General features: G+C 36.3%; 4 protein-coding genes across 4 annotated transcripts; 3 read left to right on the forward strand and 1 right to left on the reverse strand.

Annotated features, from left to right (window-relative positions):
* Positions 1-1218: 1218 nt before the first annotated feature.
* On the forward strand, positions 1219-2403 carry CAJ1 (Caj1p; the record flags this gene model as incomplete). Its single annotated transcript, XM_003670468.1, has 1 exon — positions 1219-2403. The coding sequence occupies one exon, from the start codon at positions 1219-1221 to the stop codon at positions 2401-2403; it is 1185 nt and encodes a 394-aa protein (XP_003670516.1).
* A 9045-nt stretch (positions 2404-11448) lies between these two features.
* On the forward strand, positions 11449-14760 carry ECM21 (Ecm21p; the record flags this gene model as incomplete). The annotated part of the gene is made up of 1 exon (XM_003670469.1): positions 11449-14760. One exon carries the CDS (start codon positions 11449-11451, stop codon positions 14758-14760), a length of 3312 nt encoding a protein of 1103 aa, XP_003670517.1.
* A 295-nt stretch (positions 14761-15055) lies between these two features.
* On the reverse strand, positions 15056-15703 carry SFT2 (Sft2p; the record flags this gene model as incomplete). Its single annotated transcript, XM_003670470.1, has 1 exon — positions 15056-15703. One exon carries the CDS (start codon positions 15701-15703, stop codon positions 15056-15058), a length of 648 nt encoding a protein of 215 aa, XP_003670518.1.
* Positions 15704-17359: 1656 nt separating this feature from the next.
* Positions 17360-18991, forward strand: RTG3 (Rtg3p; the record flags this gene model as incomplete). Its single annotated transcript, XM_003670471.1, has 1 exon — positions 17360-18991. The coding sequence occupies one exon, from the start codon at positions 17360-17362 to the stop codon at positions 18989-18991; it is 1632 nt and encodes a 543-aa protein (XP_003670519.1).
* Between the last annotated feature and the right edge of the window lie 476 nt (positions 18992-19467).

The raw sequence follows: 19467 nt of genomic DNA on the forward strand, positions 1-19467 counted from the left end.
GGTTGATTTAGTTGGTCTAAACCATACCTAAGTTAACAGACTTAAGGATGGGGTAGCATTAGCTGAATACTAGTTATACCCTGATCAAGTATAGCGAGGATCATAATAAAGTGTAATACCGGCATAATGAGACATTCCGCTTACCCGCATATGCGACACACCGAGCTTGACGCTCCTTTCAAGAACTTCTGATGAGAACCTTGCTACTGAAACTACTTCAGAGAACGTTATCAATCTTAGAACCCTTTAGGTATTCATCATATCCCATTGTTATCCTAGCTGCCTATTATATAATCGAACCTATTATACTAGACTTACATGTATTATACCTGAACGTAATAATGGATAACCCCGAACTATCAGTAAGAAGTAAATTATATCTAATAAATATTAAATAAATATGTAGTATTATATGTAGCTTCAACAACCAGAAGAACATAAGACAAAATATGTAGATATTGTGCATCTATACTTTTGACACTACTACTTTCTTTTCCATCTTTTTCCTTTCTGTCAATAACATTTAATTAGGTTGCTGAAGAGAAAATACATCCTTACTTACCCTCTATGGTATGGGCATCTGATATCGAGGAGTTTAGAGGCAAAGACACAATAATATTGGACCGGTAATTATACATGATTACTGAAAGACGTTCAAGAAATGAAAAAAATATTTGACAACAATGGCACCATTTCTACGAACATTCTAAAAAGAAGTTTTATATAAATTAAATTACTTTTCTAAATTATTCTTTTCCTATCCTGATTCCTTTTCCATCCTCATCTCTTGCCTTTCACTTGTTGTTAGGATGGTTGCGTATTCATTGAAGTAATCTGTGCATAATAATTCCTGAGGAGATGTTCGTTGAAGAAAAAAATGCATATTCACTTACTTGAAGGAAGTTTGAATATGCCGCTGTTACCAGATCTCGAAATCTATACATGTCGAATCATTGTTTACGATTCCGCTGCGTTCAGGGCGACGCTTCGCCTGTTTTTCAAATTGAATTCACTGTTACGTTCAAGAAAAACTAAACTATTATAATTTCAGCTCAAATGTTACGTAAATAGCATACGGGGAATTCTCCATCTAGGAATCTTTTAAAGATACTATGATTAAGAGTGGACGTTATATTCAGAAACTCCTACAATTCCTACATAACTCACTGGGCTATAGTAGTAACAATTTGTAATATAGCTCTAACAAATTGAAAAAAGATGGTTAAAGATACTGAATATTACGATATCCTAGGCGTAGAACCTGATGCCACTCCAACAGAAATTAAGAAGGCATACCGTAGAAAGGCTATGCAAACTCATCCAGATAAGCATCCTGATGATCCTGATGCTCAAGCTAAGTTTCAAGCTGTTGGTGAAGCCTACCAAGTTTTGAGTGATCCAGGCTTGAGATCGAGATATGACGAATTCGGTAAAGACGACGCAGTTCCCAAACAAGGTTTTGAAGATGCAGGCGAATATTTCACTGCCATTTTCGGTGGTGACGGTTTTAAGGACTGGATCGGGGAATTTTCATTGATTAAGGAATTCACTGATGCGTCTGAAATGTTCGATGAAAATGGAAATCCAAAGGAAAGCAATGAAAAGGATTCTGCTGGTAACCCTGCTGATTCAGGGATGGTTAAGCATGATGGAAAAGCTGCTTCGAATAGAAAGGCAGACAAACTAACTAAGGAACAACGTTCTAGGATGATGGAATTGGAAAAGAAAAGACGAGAAGAAATGGCCAAACAAGTAGATGAATTAGCTTCCAAATTGACCACCAAATTAGACGAATACCTCATTGCTGTTAAAGAAAACCATTTGGATCAATTTAATAGAAAATTGGACCAAGAGATTGAAGATTTAAAGCTAGAAAGTTTTGGTCTTGAATTATTGTATTTAATTGCTAAAGTTTATAAGACTAAGGCAAATAATTTTATTATCTCTAAGAAGACATACGGGTTCTCGAAAATTTTTACAGGTACAAGGGAGAACGCAAGAACAGTTAAATCTGCATATAATTTATTATCTACTGGGATAGAAACTCAAAAAGCCATGGAAGAAATGAACAAGGTTAATCCAGAAGAATTGGACCAATATGAAAGGGCCAAATTCGAAAATATGATAGCAGGCAAAGCCCTAGGGATGATGTGGGAAATGTCGAAATTTGAATTACAACAAAAATTAAAAGAAATATGTAATAAAGTTTTACAAGACAAAAATGTATCTTCCAAGGTTCGTATCGCTAAAGCTAAAGCTATGCTATATATAGCAGAGAAATTTGCCAGCGCCAAAAGATCGCCAGAAGAAGCAGAGGAAGCAAGGGTCTTTGAAGAATTGATTCTTGGTGAAAAGGAAAAGGAAAAGCAAAAGAAGGCTAAACACAAAATTGGAGTCATATAGTCAGTTACTTCCTTCCTGTGTATTAATAGACTATATATTAGCATGTATCTTATTTATTTTACAGATATGATTTGGAACATTACGGACCAGTTTTTTTTTAATTTATTTCTATTTACTTGCCTGTTCTTATATTATCTGAGTTCGTTTGACTTCATATATCCTTATTGGAGCTCATACGGATATATTCATACTTCAAAACGTTCAAGGACACTTCCTAAACCTACTTGTAACGCTACGTACGTAGCTGCTTTAAACCGCGTAGGATCTGTCGTAAAGAAGTTAAATATTGAAGCTCCAAACAGCGCAACTATGTATTTTTTGAGTAAAGTGTAACCTCTCATATATTACGCTCAAATAATGTTCCGAATACTATCGATTTGTGAAGTTCACAATATATGGAGGCTCACCACGGAAAAGTGGAAGGCAATAATATGAAACAAAGGAGGAGTATCCACTTTTACATCATGATTAATGGTCTATCTGGTGTAACTCAGCGACTTGTCTTTACAACTCATTGAACTCCGTACACCACCGACATTCATCTAGCACATGGCGCGCTTTGGTTCGAGAAAAGGTGAGTACAAAAGTGTTTAAAATGAACAAAAAATTTTAACCAACACTTATCGTTATGCATGGATAGTGTTATATATTATGTATTACGTAGATATAATAAACTAAGAAATAATATTTACATTGACTCTCTCTATGTTAAGCCGTAGATGATGATGAGGGATTACCAGTAATATCAACACAACTAACGTCTGTTGCGGGGATAGATGGTTTGGGAAAGTTCATACTTCCGGGAGCAAATATAGAGCTACCAGATTGAGGATAACGTGGTACTCCTGAAATGGTGCAAGTGGCAAAATCATGAGATAACTCAACTGCTTTTGTCTTTTCTACTGAAAAATGGATTCACCAAATTTAACTTGACAACAAACAATGATTTTTCTGGATGGAGGGTAAAAAATCCTATAACTTCGGTAATCGGAGTCGTAACCTCCCATGACACCACTAATAGATATTGCTGCAAATTCATCATCTCTCAATGTCTGAGGTAATGTAGTATAAGCAGCATATCCGACAGTTTTCAAATGTTTAATACCAAACTTGGAGATTGTTTAGATCAAACCAGAGACAATAACGAATCCTGAACTTACGGCTTCGGATGATGCTCTGTTCAAAAGATAAATTGTTGTAGGAACAGCTTCTATACATAGTGAAGGAGGGACTCGACCACCAAGCAATAAGTGGCGAGCTTTCTCCTGTGTGGAACGATGTGCGTGTTCGGCGCCTCCACCTTGGAAATTGATGTGGTATAATTAGTTGATGTTGAATACCTTTATTCTTAAAGAATATATGTAATTGATCATGGTACAACTCCCTTCATTATCGGATCTAACTGCGGTAACTTTATAGCCGCCTCTATTCGAGAAGTTGTCGGTATCCCGGTCAATTAGTGCTTGTGCAGCATCTGATTTGTTCTTCAAATGGATGACAGCATAGTAACGAGAATGAGCACCTCGAATTGTTAAGATCTAGCTTCGTGCTTTGAATTCATTGTCTGTAGAATTTCCACAAAGGTCAACTTGGATAAGCTGAAGGGGAGAGCGGTATTCTTGAGTCGATGATACACCTTTAGAGATGAGAACCTTGCTTAAGGAGCAAGCCGGACATACAGTTAGATTCTGAGTCTTCAACTTAGGTAAGTTGAGAATAGATACGTAACGATTATAATCCTCAAACTAGGGTGACCGAGACGGGAATGCCATTGGATAGCTTCATCTTGGTTTGGAATGGAGGAGGGACCCAGAGGGTCAGAAATAAGAGAAAATGCTGCGTGCGGATAAACAGAAGAAGAGATTGAATCAGCTGTATATTTATAGATTTTGCTATTTACTTTAGAATTTGTACCATCAGTGACGACATACAAACCATCACACAAGGAACCACTTAAGACTAAACGGTGGTTTTCATTGAATACGTCAACTTTCTCGTTGGTAAAAACAAATTGATTCTTGGAGGTCTGAGTAGCCTTTCTAATAGAAATTAGGTTGACTGGGAGATCAGGAACATACAGAACATTATTCAATGTGATACCATTGAGTTTAACAGTACCGTGTCCTTTAATCCGAACTGAACTACCAGCACCCTTGACGGACCCAGAGACATCAGTATGGAATTCAGAGAAGGCAGAGCGATGAGGGGTCATATGACTGGTACAACCGGTGTCAAAAATCCAGTGATTAGAGGAAAGTGCGGACGAAGAAGTAGCATTGGAATTTGTGGTAGCAGAGTCGGAGATGGCCATCCAAGAGGAGTCATTCATACCATCTGAATAATGAGAGTTATTCATTTGGGTTTTCTTCTTTGCTTTTTGGAAAATATGGGCTTGGGGAAATTTCGAACTTGAAAATTTTACAGTTTTTCGAGTGAATGTGGGCCCTTGCAAACTGCACATTCTCTATTCGAGGTTTTGTGCTTGTTTTTTGCATTGTATTTGCCATGAGCAATAAAGACCTGATTGTTCTCAGTACCAGAGTTGGGTGCTTTACGCTCCAGTAACTTAGTAACTTGGTTAGTAGAGATGGAGAAATCGTCGCCATAGCGATCTAGGATCTTTTCTTTAATAGATGGTGAGATAGAGACCATCAATGATGCAGCAAGACGATCAAGCATCTTTTTCCGGTATGAGTGGAAAGTGGGATTGTTGGGCAAAGTAGAATAAGAGGTTTCATCCTCGGTAGCATCAGTGAGAATGATGGAGGATAGCTTAACGGCCCAGTCTCTTTTTTCAATTGGAGCCGTATTAATCATATTTGATGTGTTCGAAAAATTTTCGACAAGCATGGAAACGGTTGGACAAGAGAATTTTGCTTTTAGCCACTGTAATAGCTCAATAGCATTTTCGTCATCTGAATTTTCGAAGTAGTGACTAACTTCAATCTGAGCAGTACCAGAACAGGAGTTTCTGATCAACATAATTAATGCTACATTAAAACAGCTTGCTACAGTAATGCGTTGAGCTGATGAGAGATTGGCAAAAGCTTGAATATTGTCAACGACTCCTCCATTTTGGAGATATTCAAACCAATAAACACTGGTGGTAAGAACTTTGTTGGTTAACTTGTTGAACCACCTTTGATAGTTAGAAGCGTCTGTTAACTTGATTGTAAGGGCATTAGGACCTGAAACCGATGGGCTCATAACCTGTTGAGCCAGGTTGCCTATATCAACAGACGGATTGGGAACAATAGGGGAAGACATCGAGTATAGAGAGAGTCAATGTAAATATTATTCCTTAGTTTCTTATATCTTATACACAATATATACTATTATACAATACTAACTTTAAGTGTTAGTTATAAGTGTTTGTAATGTATAAACACTTTTATCTTCATCTTTTCTCGAGGCGAGGTGCGGCATGAGTAAGATGGACTTGATGGTGTACGGATTTAGACAGACATAATGGCAGACCGTTGGCTTACACCAGACGGACCATTAAGCATGGTCTAACAAACGTGGCTCAACAACTTTTTCAAAAATAACATTACACAGTTTTTATAAACAAGATACCGGGTAAAAAATAAAAATAATATTAACGAAAATATTACTTATATAAAGTTTATAGGTTCAACTAAATTCCGAAAATATCTATACTATACATAAATTGCTACGTCGGTAACCAAGAGTTTTTATTTCTCTCCTTCTAATTTTATTAACAGTGGTGTACGGAGTGTAGTAGTTTAGAAATCTTGAGAAATTCCTGATTGCTTCATGTATATTGAACGCTTCTCACATGGAGGAATGATATCTTAACTTAGCGTTAAGGATACGACACTCAGTTGTATCTAAGTTTCTGTTGACGCATGGACATGGGCGTGGTTTATGCATAGAAAACGTTTTTTTCCCTAAGTTAGTGTTAGGCCATGCTTAATGGTCTATCTGGTGTAAGCCAACGGTCTACCATTATGACTATGTAAATCCGTACATCACCGCCATTTATCTTACTCCTAGCGCGCTTAGCGTCGAGAAGAGATGAGTATATAGTGTTTGTTCATTATAAACACTTATAACTATCGCTTATTGTTAGTGTATACATTATGTATTAGAGAAAAGAAACTAAGGAATAATATTTACATTGACTCTCTCTATACTCGATGTCTTCCTTTATTGTTCCCAATACGTCTGTTGATGTAGGCAACCTGGCTCAACAAGGGAAAAAAGAAAAACAACAACCAAAATCTTCATCTCAGTTGTAGAATTGTCCTTTCCATAATTTTATTTACTGTATATTATGTAGACTATATAATCAACGAGAAGTCTTATAAAACATTGACATGGAACGCTCAATGCCTGATTCAACTCTTAATACTCAGACCTTACCGCAATAGGTTATGAGCCCTGCCGTTTCCAGCGCTAATTCAAAATTACTGGTTCCTCTGATTATTCTGCATGGTTTTGCTTAATCAAACAAAAGGTTTTATGACCAGTCCATACTGGTTACACTTTATGGAAAACAATGGTTCACTCGATGCTGTTCCTACTGTAACTGGACTGTCAGATTTTGACAAGTTCACTCTCTTCAACTCTTTTGATTCAGCCCTGTTACTGGTGCTGTTAAACTAGAAGTAGGTTATTACTTCAAGTGTGCTGTCACAAACCGTTCCTCAACAGGATTATTGAAGTGGTTTAGAACAAATACTCTGTCACCACAATTAATATGGTTCGGCAAGATTTAAGAACATCTTTGACATGAAAACCAAATCCTTGGCCGAAAAGAGATCTTGGGCTGAGGATACTGCTACTACTGTTCTTAGGCCCTCCGACATTGACAACGAAAACTTGATTCAAATGGTTGATAGGCTAGCTGTTTTTCTATTGGTAATCACTTCTCTGCCCATTGAAGAAAAGGTCCGTGATTCGATTGGCAGAAGTGCGGCTATATCCTCCGCAGATGTAATCACTTTCTTGGAAGAACAGGAAACGTTTAAATCATCTATCTCTCTTACAGTTCCCGATGTTGCGTTAGTTGCTAGAAAAACATATAAGAATGCCAAGAAACCCATGTGTTCCATTTGTCAAGCCCATATTAATTATCTGAATGTAAGGAACTGAAGGCAGAGGTTCCTAATGCCCATGTATTTCAGAAATATGGTCAGTCTCCTCAGCCTGACCACCAACTAAGCTATTAAAAGATTAAAGATGGTAGGGAATGGATTAAGGTCCTCCAGGAATATAGTTACCATTTGAAGGTTAGCGATTTTCTTTTCAGTTCGTCTCAGTTTGATGATCCAAGAACTTTGAGGTATTGTGCCGGGCATCATCCCATTTTTATAGATGCAATTGTTACAATGTGAATTTTTTCTCCAGATGAGGTGATTATATGTGTGCTACAGTTGAATACAAATCTGTTAATAGAGGGTTTAAAAACACTTGGTTTACAAATTCCTTCCTCACCAAAAAATGCCCTGCTAAAAGGTACTTGGTGCGAGTCGCTACCCATCTGAGAGTTTCTAATAAATTTATTTCTCTTCATGCTATATCAATATCGTGTCGGTAATGTCAACCTTAAAACATAGGTTACATGCAATTACTTTCATCAAGAGCGTCGAACGAGCTTACCAAACTGCAATTAGCTCTCGATTCTTTTATTATTATCGTTATCATTGTTAGACACTAAAACACTTCAGTATACCGTCGAGCATATTGAGTGACCTTGAACCCTTTTCAACATACCGCCAACCATTTGCGCAGCAAACTATGGTATTTTAAAATTGTCTCGACTTTTTCCATTTTCTGTTAATAGATCCTCCTACCCTTTGTCCAAGTTCTTTTTACCGATATTCTAAGTGGATATTGCCATGGAGGCAGATAATACATTGAAATGATTAGACAGTTTGAACAGGAATGCAATAATAATAATAATTAATTGGTTTGTCGTGGCTTTCCTTAAATGAATTAAATATCCCAGGCATACGTATTCCAACTACTCTCTACCATTGGCGCTAACATTTCCTCTCCTTAAATAATAACATAGGTACATCAAGAAAAGAATACACATATGGTGCTCATTTGAAAAGGATTAAGACTTTAACGAACCAACTTAACCAGCTACATTAAGATATTGAACATTATACGCAAATTTTATACCAGAAAAATATACGATACTCATCCTCCTTCTTACCTTCTCTAATGGTTTTGTTTAGTAACTAAAGTGACTTGGGACAACTAGAGCTAAGTCTGGTAGAAGCTCTTTTGATAGGCTAAAAGTTTTGATTGTGTGCACCAGTTTCTTGATTGTGAAAACTTTGCCAGGATGGTTTATATCTTCAGCTGTCAGAATGTAGGACCCAATATATATATATTTGAATGTGCACTCCACATTATTTCTAATCACTGGCGCAATTTCGTGCCGAAACGCCTTTCTGGAACTGATATTCGGTGACCTATTAATTATATTGCTGTCTCACTAAAATTAATATCCCTTCTTAACGTTCTTGTTTTTTCCCAACGTTCTCGAAAACGTTTCTACATTTGCTACCTTTGACCAGATATTAGCATACCATAGGAATTGGCAGTAACCATAACTAAGCGGTTTATCAAACCATATACCTTCAACACATCGTAATTCAAACGTAACAAAGTTATCTAGTATATTATTGCCTCTTGTGACAAATTCTGCCCACGCTCAGATGGCAGCTCACCGAAACTGCCTATAATAATATTTTTTTTTCACCTTTGCCAGAATTTTAGATAACGTAATTGCTATAAGAAGGGCGTTCAAATGTAGTTGAGTTTTTTTTCTCCATTAATAACTGAAAGCGATTTGAGAATTTGCTGAGCTCTTCTATCTTCTTATATGAATTCCATTCTCGACATCATGGTATGTTTCTCTTATAGTTATTCATACGGATTTCTAGGATCTATCATGGCAGTACTTATTCAAAGTTAATTAAAAGCTTTTTTATTATGCAATGATTTTAACACTTATAGTAGGTCTAAATACTTTTTCTCCAGTGCCATTTTATGAATTTTTCGATTCCTGAAGTAGTTTCGTCTATGTTATATCCTTAACATGTGGATGACAGTTATATGCCTAATCCAAAAACACAACCACTGTAAGTGAGCCTGCTGTTCATTTAAAGTAGAATTTTTTACAACAATAGATATAGAATGGCAAGGTTACGGCATGGGAAAAAGATTCAACTTTTCAAACTGTGACATCAACTAACGTAAGGTTACGTTCCATTTTCATTTGGATTGATAACACTTGAAACGTCCTACTGGACCTTTACCCAATTCTTTCCTGAGCATGATCCCCATACTGCTTAGATATATTCTATATGCTAGGATTTGTGCAAATTAATATCTGTGTAGACATTGTCTTAAGAAGATAATCGGGCAAAGTAATTTCGACCAAGGAAAAAAACCTTTGTGTCGGTATACCAATCGGGAAAACCTTAACGATAAAGATAGCTATTTGTTATGGCTGAGGTTCAAAAGAATTTGTTCCTTGTTAGAAACCATCCTTGAGCATAGCTGTTGGTTGGGAAAGAACATGTTATGTAAAAGAAGGCATTCGGAAATCATTGAAGACAGAACTCTTTAGAAAGAGATCATCGCGTTTGAGATACATTGACTTTAAAACCTATATAGTATTAGCATTCGATCAGAAATGTTATATCTGCAATTAAGCTGCTTTTCTAAAACACTAAGTGTGTTTGTGTCTGCACCTTGAATTGGAAGTTCGAATGGTTCACTAATTTTCGTGGGGCTCTTAGAGAGCATACCTGACGTTACTGGCAATGTACAGGGCTCATTTTGCGTCGCGCGATCCGCCTAGTCAAACCTCAAGACATCCCTCAAGTAAGTTCAGCAGTAATCTAGACATTAAGTGTGACGATTAATGATTAAAGGTCCCACTATATGAATTCTTTGAATAGGATGGAGAGGATGCAGATATAGGTAGTCTGTAAAGAGAAGTTCACATTTACACACTATATATTTAAGATATGCTTATACAATAAGGAAGCCAGTAAACAGTAAAATAGAAATCTTGACTTACTTTAGCTAGAAATAGCCCACAAAATTTTTATATTTCGAGAAAGTCGGACTATACATCGGAATCGAACCTTTACTATAAAAATAGTACGGGCAATCAGAACATTACGAGGTTATTTGTTCAGGAACGTTTATGACAAGTAATGTACGTAATGTTCGACATTTCTTCATATTTTTTGGAACGGGAAACCACTCAGTAGAGTATATAATAGACTCACATACGTACGTATGGGAGGACCGCTAAATCATTCAGATTTCTTAACAGCATCTCACATAGATACATACTTTACCATAAAAATCCTGGGGAAAAACCGAAATCGAAAACTTCCGTATGAGTTTTTTTTTTTAAGCAAGATCAAGTTTTTCCGTGGAATAAATTAATGTCAGCGGAATTGAAAGGCGCGGGCGCAAGCTAACTGGAATATTACGCAGTTTCTTGTTTTGATCTTGAGCGAAGCAATTACGTACGTACGTACCGTCCGAAGACAAGTCCGTGAAGCTGCTGTTATTAGTTAAGTCATACTAGAGGAGTCAAACACAGTTTCATTGAAATTTGGAATTTGGGATTTATCCGATTTCCATTATAAGTTTCAGTGTTTCTTGTACCTGGCTTACACTCCATATAGGTACCTAACATTAAACATAAACTGCTCTTGAACTGAAAAAGACAGGACAACATAGAAAAAGGTAGTTGATAGTTAGCGACAATTTTGAATAATCAAACATCCCATTTAACGGCAAATTCTGATCTATCTGCTTGACTAATTTAAACTTAGCAATTGAGGTCTACTATCCCATCGAGGTTGATACAGAAAATATCGTGCTAATAAAACTAAACCATAGCGAGAAACTGGTTTCAATCTGTCTGTAAATTGCTACCTGCTTCTCCCTTCTTGAGTCTTTGAGAAATTTGTAAATCCGAATCTTCTGAAAAACGAGATTAGAGTGCCCGTAACCTTAAGCTACTAACCTACACAAACCATGCCGTTTATAAGTCAAAGGATAACGTATGATTACGACCAACATAAAAATAATCACAATGCACCCAAAGTGAGTAGCACCTCGGCTAGCAGTGATTATATCAGGAACAACTCAAGGCAAAAGACGCCTTCTCCAACTAAGAGAACTATGCCACATCATGCAAAAACTGACAGAAGGAGATCTTCTACAGTAAAGGGATCATTATTTAATTTTTTAAACCACAGCCATGCATATGATGATAACAAAACTAGTGACACCACCTCTAATAGTGCAACTACTGCAACTTCGTTAAGTAATGTTGGCCATATATCGAGAAAAAGTACTACCGACGCAATCCCTACAAATAATACGGTCTGTATACACAACGATATACAACAGAGAAATAAAAACCATGCAGTACCTCCATGCTCATCGGATAATAGGGCAGATGGAGATACCTGGAATAATACGACAAACTCAACAATCCCAAGAAATATATTAACTAATGGACACTTAACGGATATCACCTCTTCTCCCCCATCTACAAACGAAACATGCAGTTCTGTAACGGATAATAGTTCTGCTGATAATTTAAGTAGTAACAAGAGGAGTACTGCGTCTATTAAATTCAATAACAAACAATTTTTAAAGGAGTATCTAAACAATTGGGGTTTCTTAAATCCAAAAGAACTCGCCACCAAAAGAGATGAGTTTTTCAAAATGTATATTGCAACAAGTGGAGACAATGTTTTTCTACCAACAATATCCTCTAATGATGATGAGTATCTTGCCAGGTTAAATGGACTTCAAGATGAAGAGGATGATATTTTGTTGATCGAAGGAATAGATCTTTCTACTGGAGATAGCCATGGAAGAAATACGAACAGCAATGGTACTGGTCCTTCAAGACATGAATCTTTACATAATGCTGACGATGTTACAGCTGAACAGTTAAGTGAGATACACACGGGAACTGCACTTGGAGGAGACTCTGAAGTAAATGGGAGTAGAGTACCACTTGATGCAGATGAACCACGCTCATCCTCACCGTCCTCTTTAGAGATGGATAATTCCATGGTTGCGCTTAGAATAGCGGTGATTATTTCTTTGAACAAAGAAACTGCACTCTCTGATATCGAAGTCGAGCTATGCTCAAGGGTTAAAATATTTTGGAATAACGGCGTCCCACCCACCAAAACGTTCAATGAAGAATTTTATACCTTAGGGGCAACGAGGTGGTCCTTAAATCAAGCAAATTTTAACTTATATATTCCACCACACGTTTCCTCGACTGAACAAATCATTGAAAATAATTCAATATTGAGGGAAAATGAAGTTTTTAAGAATATGCCCGTTGATAAACGAGTATACCTTGATAAAACAAAATCTAGAAAAAGTTTTATGAATTCTATAAAAGCTACGAGCCGCAATCGATTTAAACCTGGCGATTACATATTTGTCCTACCAGTGCTATTTTCTAATGATGTTCCTGAATCAATCTATTTACCTTCGGCAAGAGTCAGCTACAAAATTAGAGTAGGAACTAAATTCAAAAATAGAGTGAACCAAAACAACAGAGGCCGACATAATAATTCAGATAAATTGCAAGTATCTTCATCTGCATCATCGTTGAATGTAACAGAAATGGAGAGCACTCAATCTCATAAATATGTAAGTAAGGGCCTTTTCAAGAAAGTTAAAAACCATCTACATATTCAAAACCAATCATCTAAAAATGAGGATAAAGATGTTACGAATGAACTATTATCTGAATATCCAATTCATATTATAAGAACGCCACCTCCCATTTCAATTTCTACTGCTAATAAACCTATTTTTATTAATAGAGTATGGACAGACTCTTTGGCATATGAAATTTCATTTAGTCAGAAATATGTTCCACTTAATAATGAGATACCAATCAAGATAAAGTTGGCGCCAATGGTTAAAAATATTTGTGTGAAAAGGATCCGTGTTAGTATCACCGAAAAGATTACATTTGTCAGTAAGAATTATGAATTTGAATATGATCAAGTTGACCCAGTTGCAAAAGATCCATATAATCCATACTACTTGGATTTCGCATCGAAGCGAAGGAAAGAAAGAAATTTGAATCTGCTTGAAATAAGGACCAAAGAGAAAGGTGCTAGAGCAATGAGAGAAGAAATTGTTGAGAATTGTTATGACGATAACCTATTATCTTATAGTACCATTGATACAGGATCTGTTCATTCGAAAAATGAGGAGGAGAAGAAAGTTGGAATTACTGAGCCGATTATAATTGAGACCAAACTAGAATTTCCCAAGTATGCAGACCTTGCTAGAAAATCTGCTAAGGTGACTCCGCCATATGGTATCGACATATACACTAATGTACCAACTTTTGACCGAACTGCAGCAGATGACCACCATCGATCAAGCGTAATTAGTTTCCTATCTGGGCATAAAAGTTCTTTCAGTTCTACGAAGAAGAATAGTCAAGAAGATGGAGAACATAATCAACATGAAAATATCAATCCAAGATTTCGTGAAACTAGATTCAGGACAAACTCTGGTACGAATGTGAAACATCATACGAAACTAAATAGACCTAAACGTGGACTATATTTGGACAGTCTCCATTTCAGTAATATTCATTGCAAGCATAAATTAGAGATCATGTTACGAATCAGTAAACCAGATTTAGCTATACCGGGGAAATTAAGGCACTACGAAGTGTTAATTGATACACCTATCTTTCTAGTTTCGGAACTTTGTAATAGTGGTAATATGGAATTGCCAACTTACGATATGGCTACGAGTGAATTTGAACCCCTTAATGAGGCAATGTTATTGGCACCACCACCTGCGTTCGAAGAAGCAATATCTGTGCCTGCTTCCCCCATTGGCTCGCCGGATCTCTTGGCATCTTATGAACCCGATTTATCATCCATTCAACAATTAAGTCTTTCTAGATCAACTTCCATAAGTAGTCAAGGTGGGCAACTTGATGGTTCGAACCCGGTGTTAGCTGGCCCTTCTACTTCACCTATACGGGATGGAGATGATTTAAGGTTCAATAACCTCGACAAACTATTAGCTAGTCCTGTTCCTTCAGGTGGTAGATCCAACGCTTTCTTTAGGGAGCACAGACCTTCGGAAGATGATGCCCTATTTAAAGAGGATTATTCCATGGCAAAACCTACACGAAAGGTACCTAGACAGATTGGTGGAGATCGTGCCATTGACGATGATGCTGTAGCTGATGATGGAATGAGAGCAGGATCACATTCACCAATTACTGAAGGACATTTCCATTCTCCTCCCAACTACGACGATATTGTGAGTCGATAATTATGGTGTCTTCAAAGAGCATATCATATTTTCTACGGTTTTAGAAAGATATTCAAAGACTTCTCAACGATTCGATTTTTCATCGTATTTACGTAAAATATATTCCATTTAATAATAATCGTTTATTTATTTTTTAACTATTCATTTAGATATATAAATTTGACAAAAGGTATTGTATCTGAATCATAGTTTATAATAATCTATATAGAATTTAGGCAGACATAAGTTCCATTCTTATTAATTTTTACAAATTTTTGTTAATACAAAGTTTGAACTACTCAATATATAGAAAATGTTAGATTCTTAATACGCCTCTAGCTGTGCTTAACCCCATAGAACTTAACATTCTTAACGTTGTACCACCGAATGGGAAATATGAAATTGCGTAATATAGCACGGCGATTAACTGTAAAATAGCACATGGGATGGTCAGTATAGAGCTTTTCATAAATGCAGCAAAGTAGATGGTCATAAAGCAAGTTGTAAAAAAGAAAATTGTAAAGGGTAATCTTTCTCTGGAGGTCAAATGTTTCATATATGCAATCGGACCCATAAATATCCCGAAAGCTGTGACGAATAATAAAGATCCAAATGACCATAATAGACCGAATTTTCTTGGTTTTATGGCTAATACAGGGAAAAGGAAGACACATAATGTGAAGCACACCGCTGCACCCAAAAGGAAGCAAATAAATAAAATCAACCTCTCTGTTCTTGATAAGGTGAACCATTCCGGTTCTTGAGTTTCTTGGATTAAATCTTGTCTTGAAATAGGTAACCTTTGATATACGTCATTGGCTGTAGCATTTAGCGACTCTCCAATTCTTCCAAAAAAGGAACTTCCAGAATCAGTACTTGTTGGTTGAGTGGCTGCCTGTGAACGTGATTGGTTCCATCTGCTTAAGGCATCACGAAATTGGTTTGTGCTTGCAGGTTCCGTCATGAATTTATTTTTAAAGTTTAAGTTTCCCAGTTTTTTTTTCAAATGTAGTTCAGTGGGTTAGAGACTTCAAATTTATAGTTCGACTCTAGACGTGTAAGTTGTATGTAGTAGCTAACCTTCCATAATCACTTCATGGTAGAAATTGCATATTGTCTAATTTTGCTAACATTACCCATTTAATTATCCAACTTCACAGCCACATACTTTACGTACATATCCACACTGCAGTCTGTGAAAAGGGTACCGAAACGGACGGCAGTGTTTTTCCATGGTCATAAAGGAAACTGTCCCGAAGTGATGGCGCCCGCAAAATAAGAGAGCTGAGTTGAGCTTCAGAGGAACAAACGATCTAAGATCAGCACTAAGGTATCGATGTTAGTTCTAAGAAAGTAGCTGCTGTAAAGTGCTCAAATGTATATAAATGAAGAATTTTTGTGGAAGTTCTAATATATATATTGTGAATTCGGATTAATGTATTTATTTCAAATGCTGTGTGCAGAAAGATCACACTAACAATCGATCATATTATATTCAACATTTAACAACTCTAAAGTAGCAAATGGATCTCAGACCCAAACAAGTATATGTGCTTACGAACATAAATAAGTAGTTAAAGAATGAATCTTGTGTTAGGCTAAGCTATTTCTAAGATAGAGATAATGTAATTATTAGGTACGTTCTTGAATTATACAAGGGTTATATATCTTATTATATGATAATTACCTAAAGGAGAGTTCCAGTTTGAGAGGAACTTGGTTTTAAATAGAGTTGGTTGCAAAGTATCCTTCAATGGAGCTCGACGGGCCTGACCAAGTTTCTCGATGATAACTTTGTGTTATCCGCTGGGCGTCCCACTTAGGGTAACACTCCAAGCCGGAGTTACTCTCCCGGCCTCTCTATACGGTACTCAGCATATAATACGAGACCATTCTATAACTCTATTGACTATTCTATTAGGTATGCCGGAAGTTCACCGAAATCTACCTAACATCTTAATGGTAATTTATATTAGGATTCAATATTAAGTACTTTTCAAATTTAAATTGTTTAAAGATAGTTTATTTAGAAGAAAGTAAAATAAATAAAAAAATGAGAAATCTAATGTAAGGTCGGAATATAAGTGTGTAAGGTTGATTTAGTTGCTCTAAACCATACCTAAGTTAACAGACTTAAGGATGGGGTAGTATAAGCTGAATACTAGTTATACCCTGATCAAGTATAACGAGGATCATAATAAAGTAGATTACCCGCATAATGCGACATTCCGCTTACCCGCATATGCGACAGGCCGAGTTTGATAATCTTCTCTATTTATTATGATTTTTGACTTCAATTTTTGATTCTATTGCCAATTTGGCATTGCTTTTCCATTTCCAAGCGCATTTCTCAACGAGCGCTATGACGAATTTTGAATTACGCAGTGAAGAGCTTTTCAGTTTTAATGTAACGTAAAAAAGTTTATAAAGTTTCAAGTACCTTGAAACCAAACATAAGTCTATTGAAGAACTCCGATTGTTGGCCCTCCAATAGCACGACAGATAAGAGTTTCCTTTCTTTTATACTCTCGCTTCTGGTATCTCAATCTATAACATAATATTCTAGGAAAGGAAACAATAATAGACAACCGGGAGAAGCCCTACAACATTAAAACGCAAAATGAATACTGAAGATAACGATAATGATGCGGAAAATCAACGTTTACTTGACGAATTAATGAGACAAGGCTCTTTCCAGTTTGATGCACATCCGGCATCCACATCTTTGCAAAACGAATATGATTTCATGCAATTCCATCCATTGCGCTCTCAAGGTTATCCCGGTGATACTCCAGCTCATCATCACGAAAAGCTTTCATATATGAGCAGCAGCAACAACAGGAAACATTCTCATAACCAATCCCCGAATACATCTGCTAGAATCAACCATGATCAGAATAGCAACATTGGAAGACAGCCATTCATTTCTCATCATGCAAGTATAGCTCAACCAGAACCACAAGCGTCTTTCCTAGATGACATGTTCGCAACTTCTTCTTCTTCACATCCATTATCTACAAGTATTACCGCAACTAGTGCTAATGCTTACAGCACTGCCAATAGCACCCATCCTCAGCGTTTTTCTTCTCATCAAGAAAATGCTTCAATGAATAGTTTCTCTCGAAATGCTCATTTGGATAGTAACTCTGAAATAAACAACAAAGGAACACCAACAAATATTCTTGACGATACTAGTACTTATACTGCTACCACCAGTGATCATGATAATATTGATCCTAATAATATATTAAATGATTTCTTATTTAGACCAAATGATGATGCAATGTTTAATTACGCTGATGATATTAGTACCTCAGTCGGATCGAGTATCAATTCTGAGTTACTTGCATCAAGTTATTCTTCGTCGTTCTCATTTAATCCAACTCCTTATCTAGAAAATATGACTGGAACTTCCGTGACCAGTAACAATAATAATCTTAACATTAATACTATCAGATCACCAACAGCTTCTTCTATACGACCTGGGAGTTTTATATCAACATCTTTAAGGAATGCTAGTATCAACATTAATAACAATACCCCCAAGACAAGGAATACTTCAATCTCAAGCTATAATAATACGAACAATAATATAATGGACGGATTCACGCCAAATGGTACTAGTGCAGGGTTTGGAAGTCTTTCTAAATCAGCTTTATCTCATTTAACCGCAGAGGAAAAGCTGAAACGTAAAAGGGAATTCCATAACGCTGTGGAAAGAAGAAGACGTGAGTTGATTAAGCAAAAAATAAAAGAATTAGGTAACCTGGTCCCACCTTATTTATTGCATTACGATTTTTCGACTGGGAAACAGATTAAAACTAATAAAGGTATCATATTGAATAAATCAGTGGAATACGTTGCATTCTTACAAAATGTTATTTCAGAACAAGCTAACAAGAAAAATCTACTACAGAATAAAGTTAATGAACTAGAGATTGAACTGTCTAAATTAGGATTAAATGCCAATGAATTAATACCCCAAACAGGAGAAGGAAATCACAATATGAATTCTGTAAATGAGACAGATTCTCATCAATCCATTAAGAGTGAGTATCTTAAAACAAATGAGTCTAGTAGTGGTAATAATACTAAGGATAACAATATTACACTGCGTACACCAACAGGAGCAAACGATGATTTACAAGAATTTCTATCGGGTGCTGCGATAGAAGCACAAGACAATGAAAGACTAATGTTCGGTGATGATGAAGGAAATCCGGCTGATTATCTACTTGAATTCGATTCCTAGTCCATTGTCTCGTATAACTCGCGCTTTCTTCTTTCTTTGCTTTCCTGGTTGAAACATCAAAGAACAGCTACATACAGCAAATAATTATATTCTGAAACAGTAGGAGCAAAATCACGATAAGGAAAACATCATTTCACCTTTGTAATAATAATAATAAAATATCATAACGCATATACAAAATAATATAGCATGGTAGAATTATATTTTCGGATACAATAATACTATATAAATAAAAATTATCATTGTATAATAACCCTACATAGGTGTGGAATACCCGCGTATTGTCTATCCATGATTACTTCGTAACATTTGGCTTCGGTCTCTTTTGATCTTACATGATTCCATTTCTACCTATAGTCTAGTATCTATACAAGACAAGGTATGTTTCTTAAAAAATGCACCCATACATTACATAATGGATTACTACATTTTACTTGCATGTAACGTTACATAAATTAACAAATAAGTATGAGACA

Source organism: Naumovozyma dairenensis, chromosome 5, assembly GCF_000227115.2.
Source record: "Naumovozyma dairenensis CBS 421 chromosome 5, complete genome".
Classification (NCBI taxonomy): Eukaryota; Fungi; Ascomycota; class Saccharomycetes; order Saccharomycetales; family Saccharomycetaceae; genus Naumovozyma; species Naumovozyma dairenensis.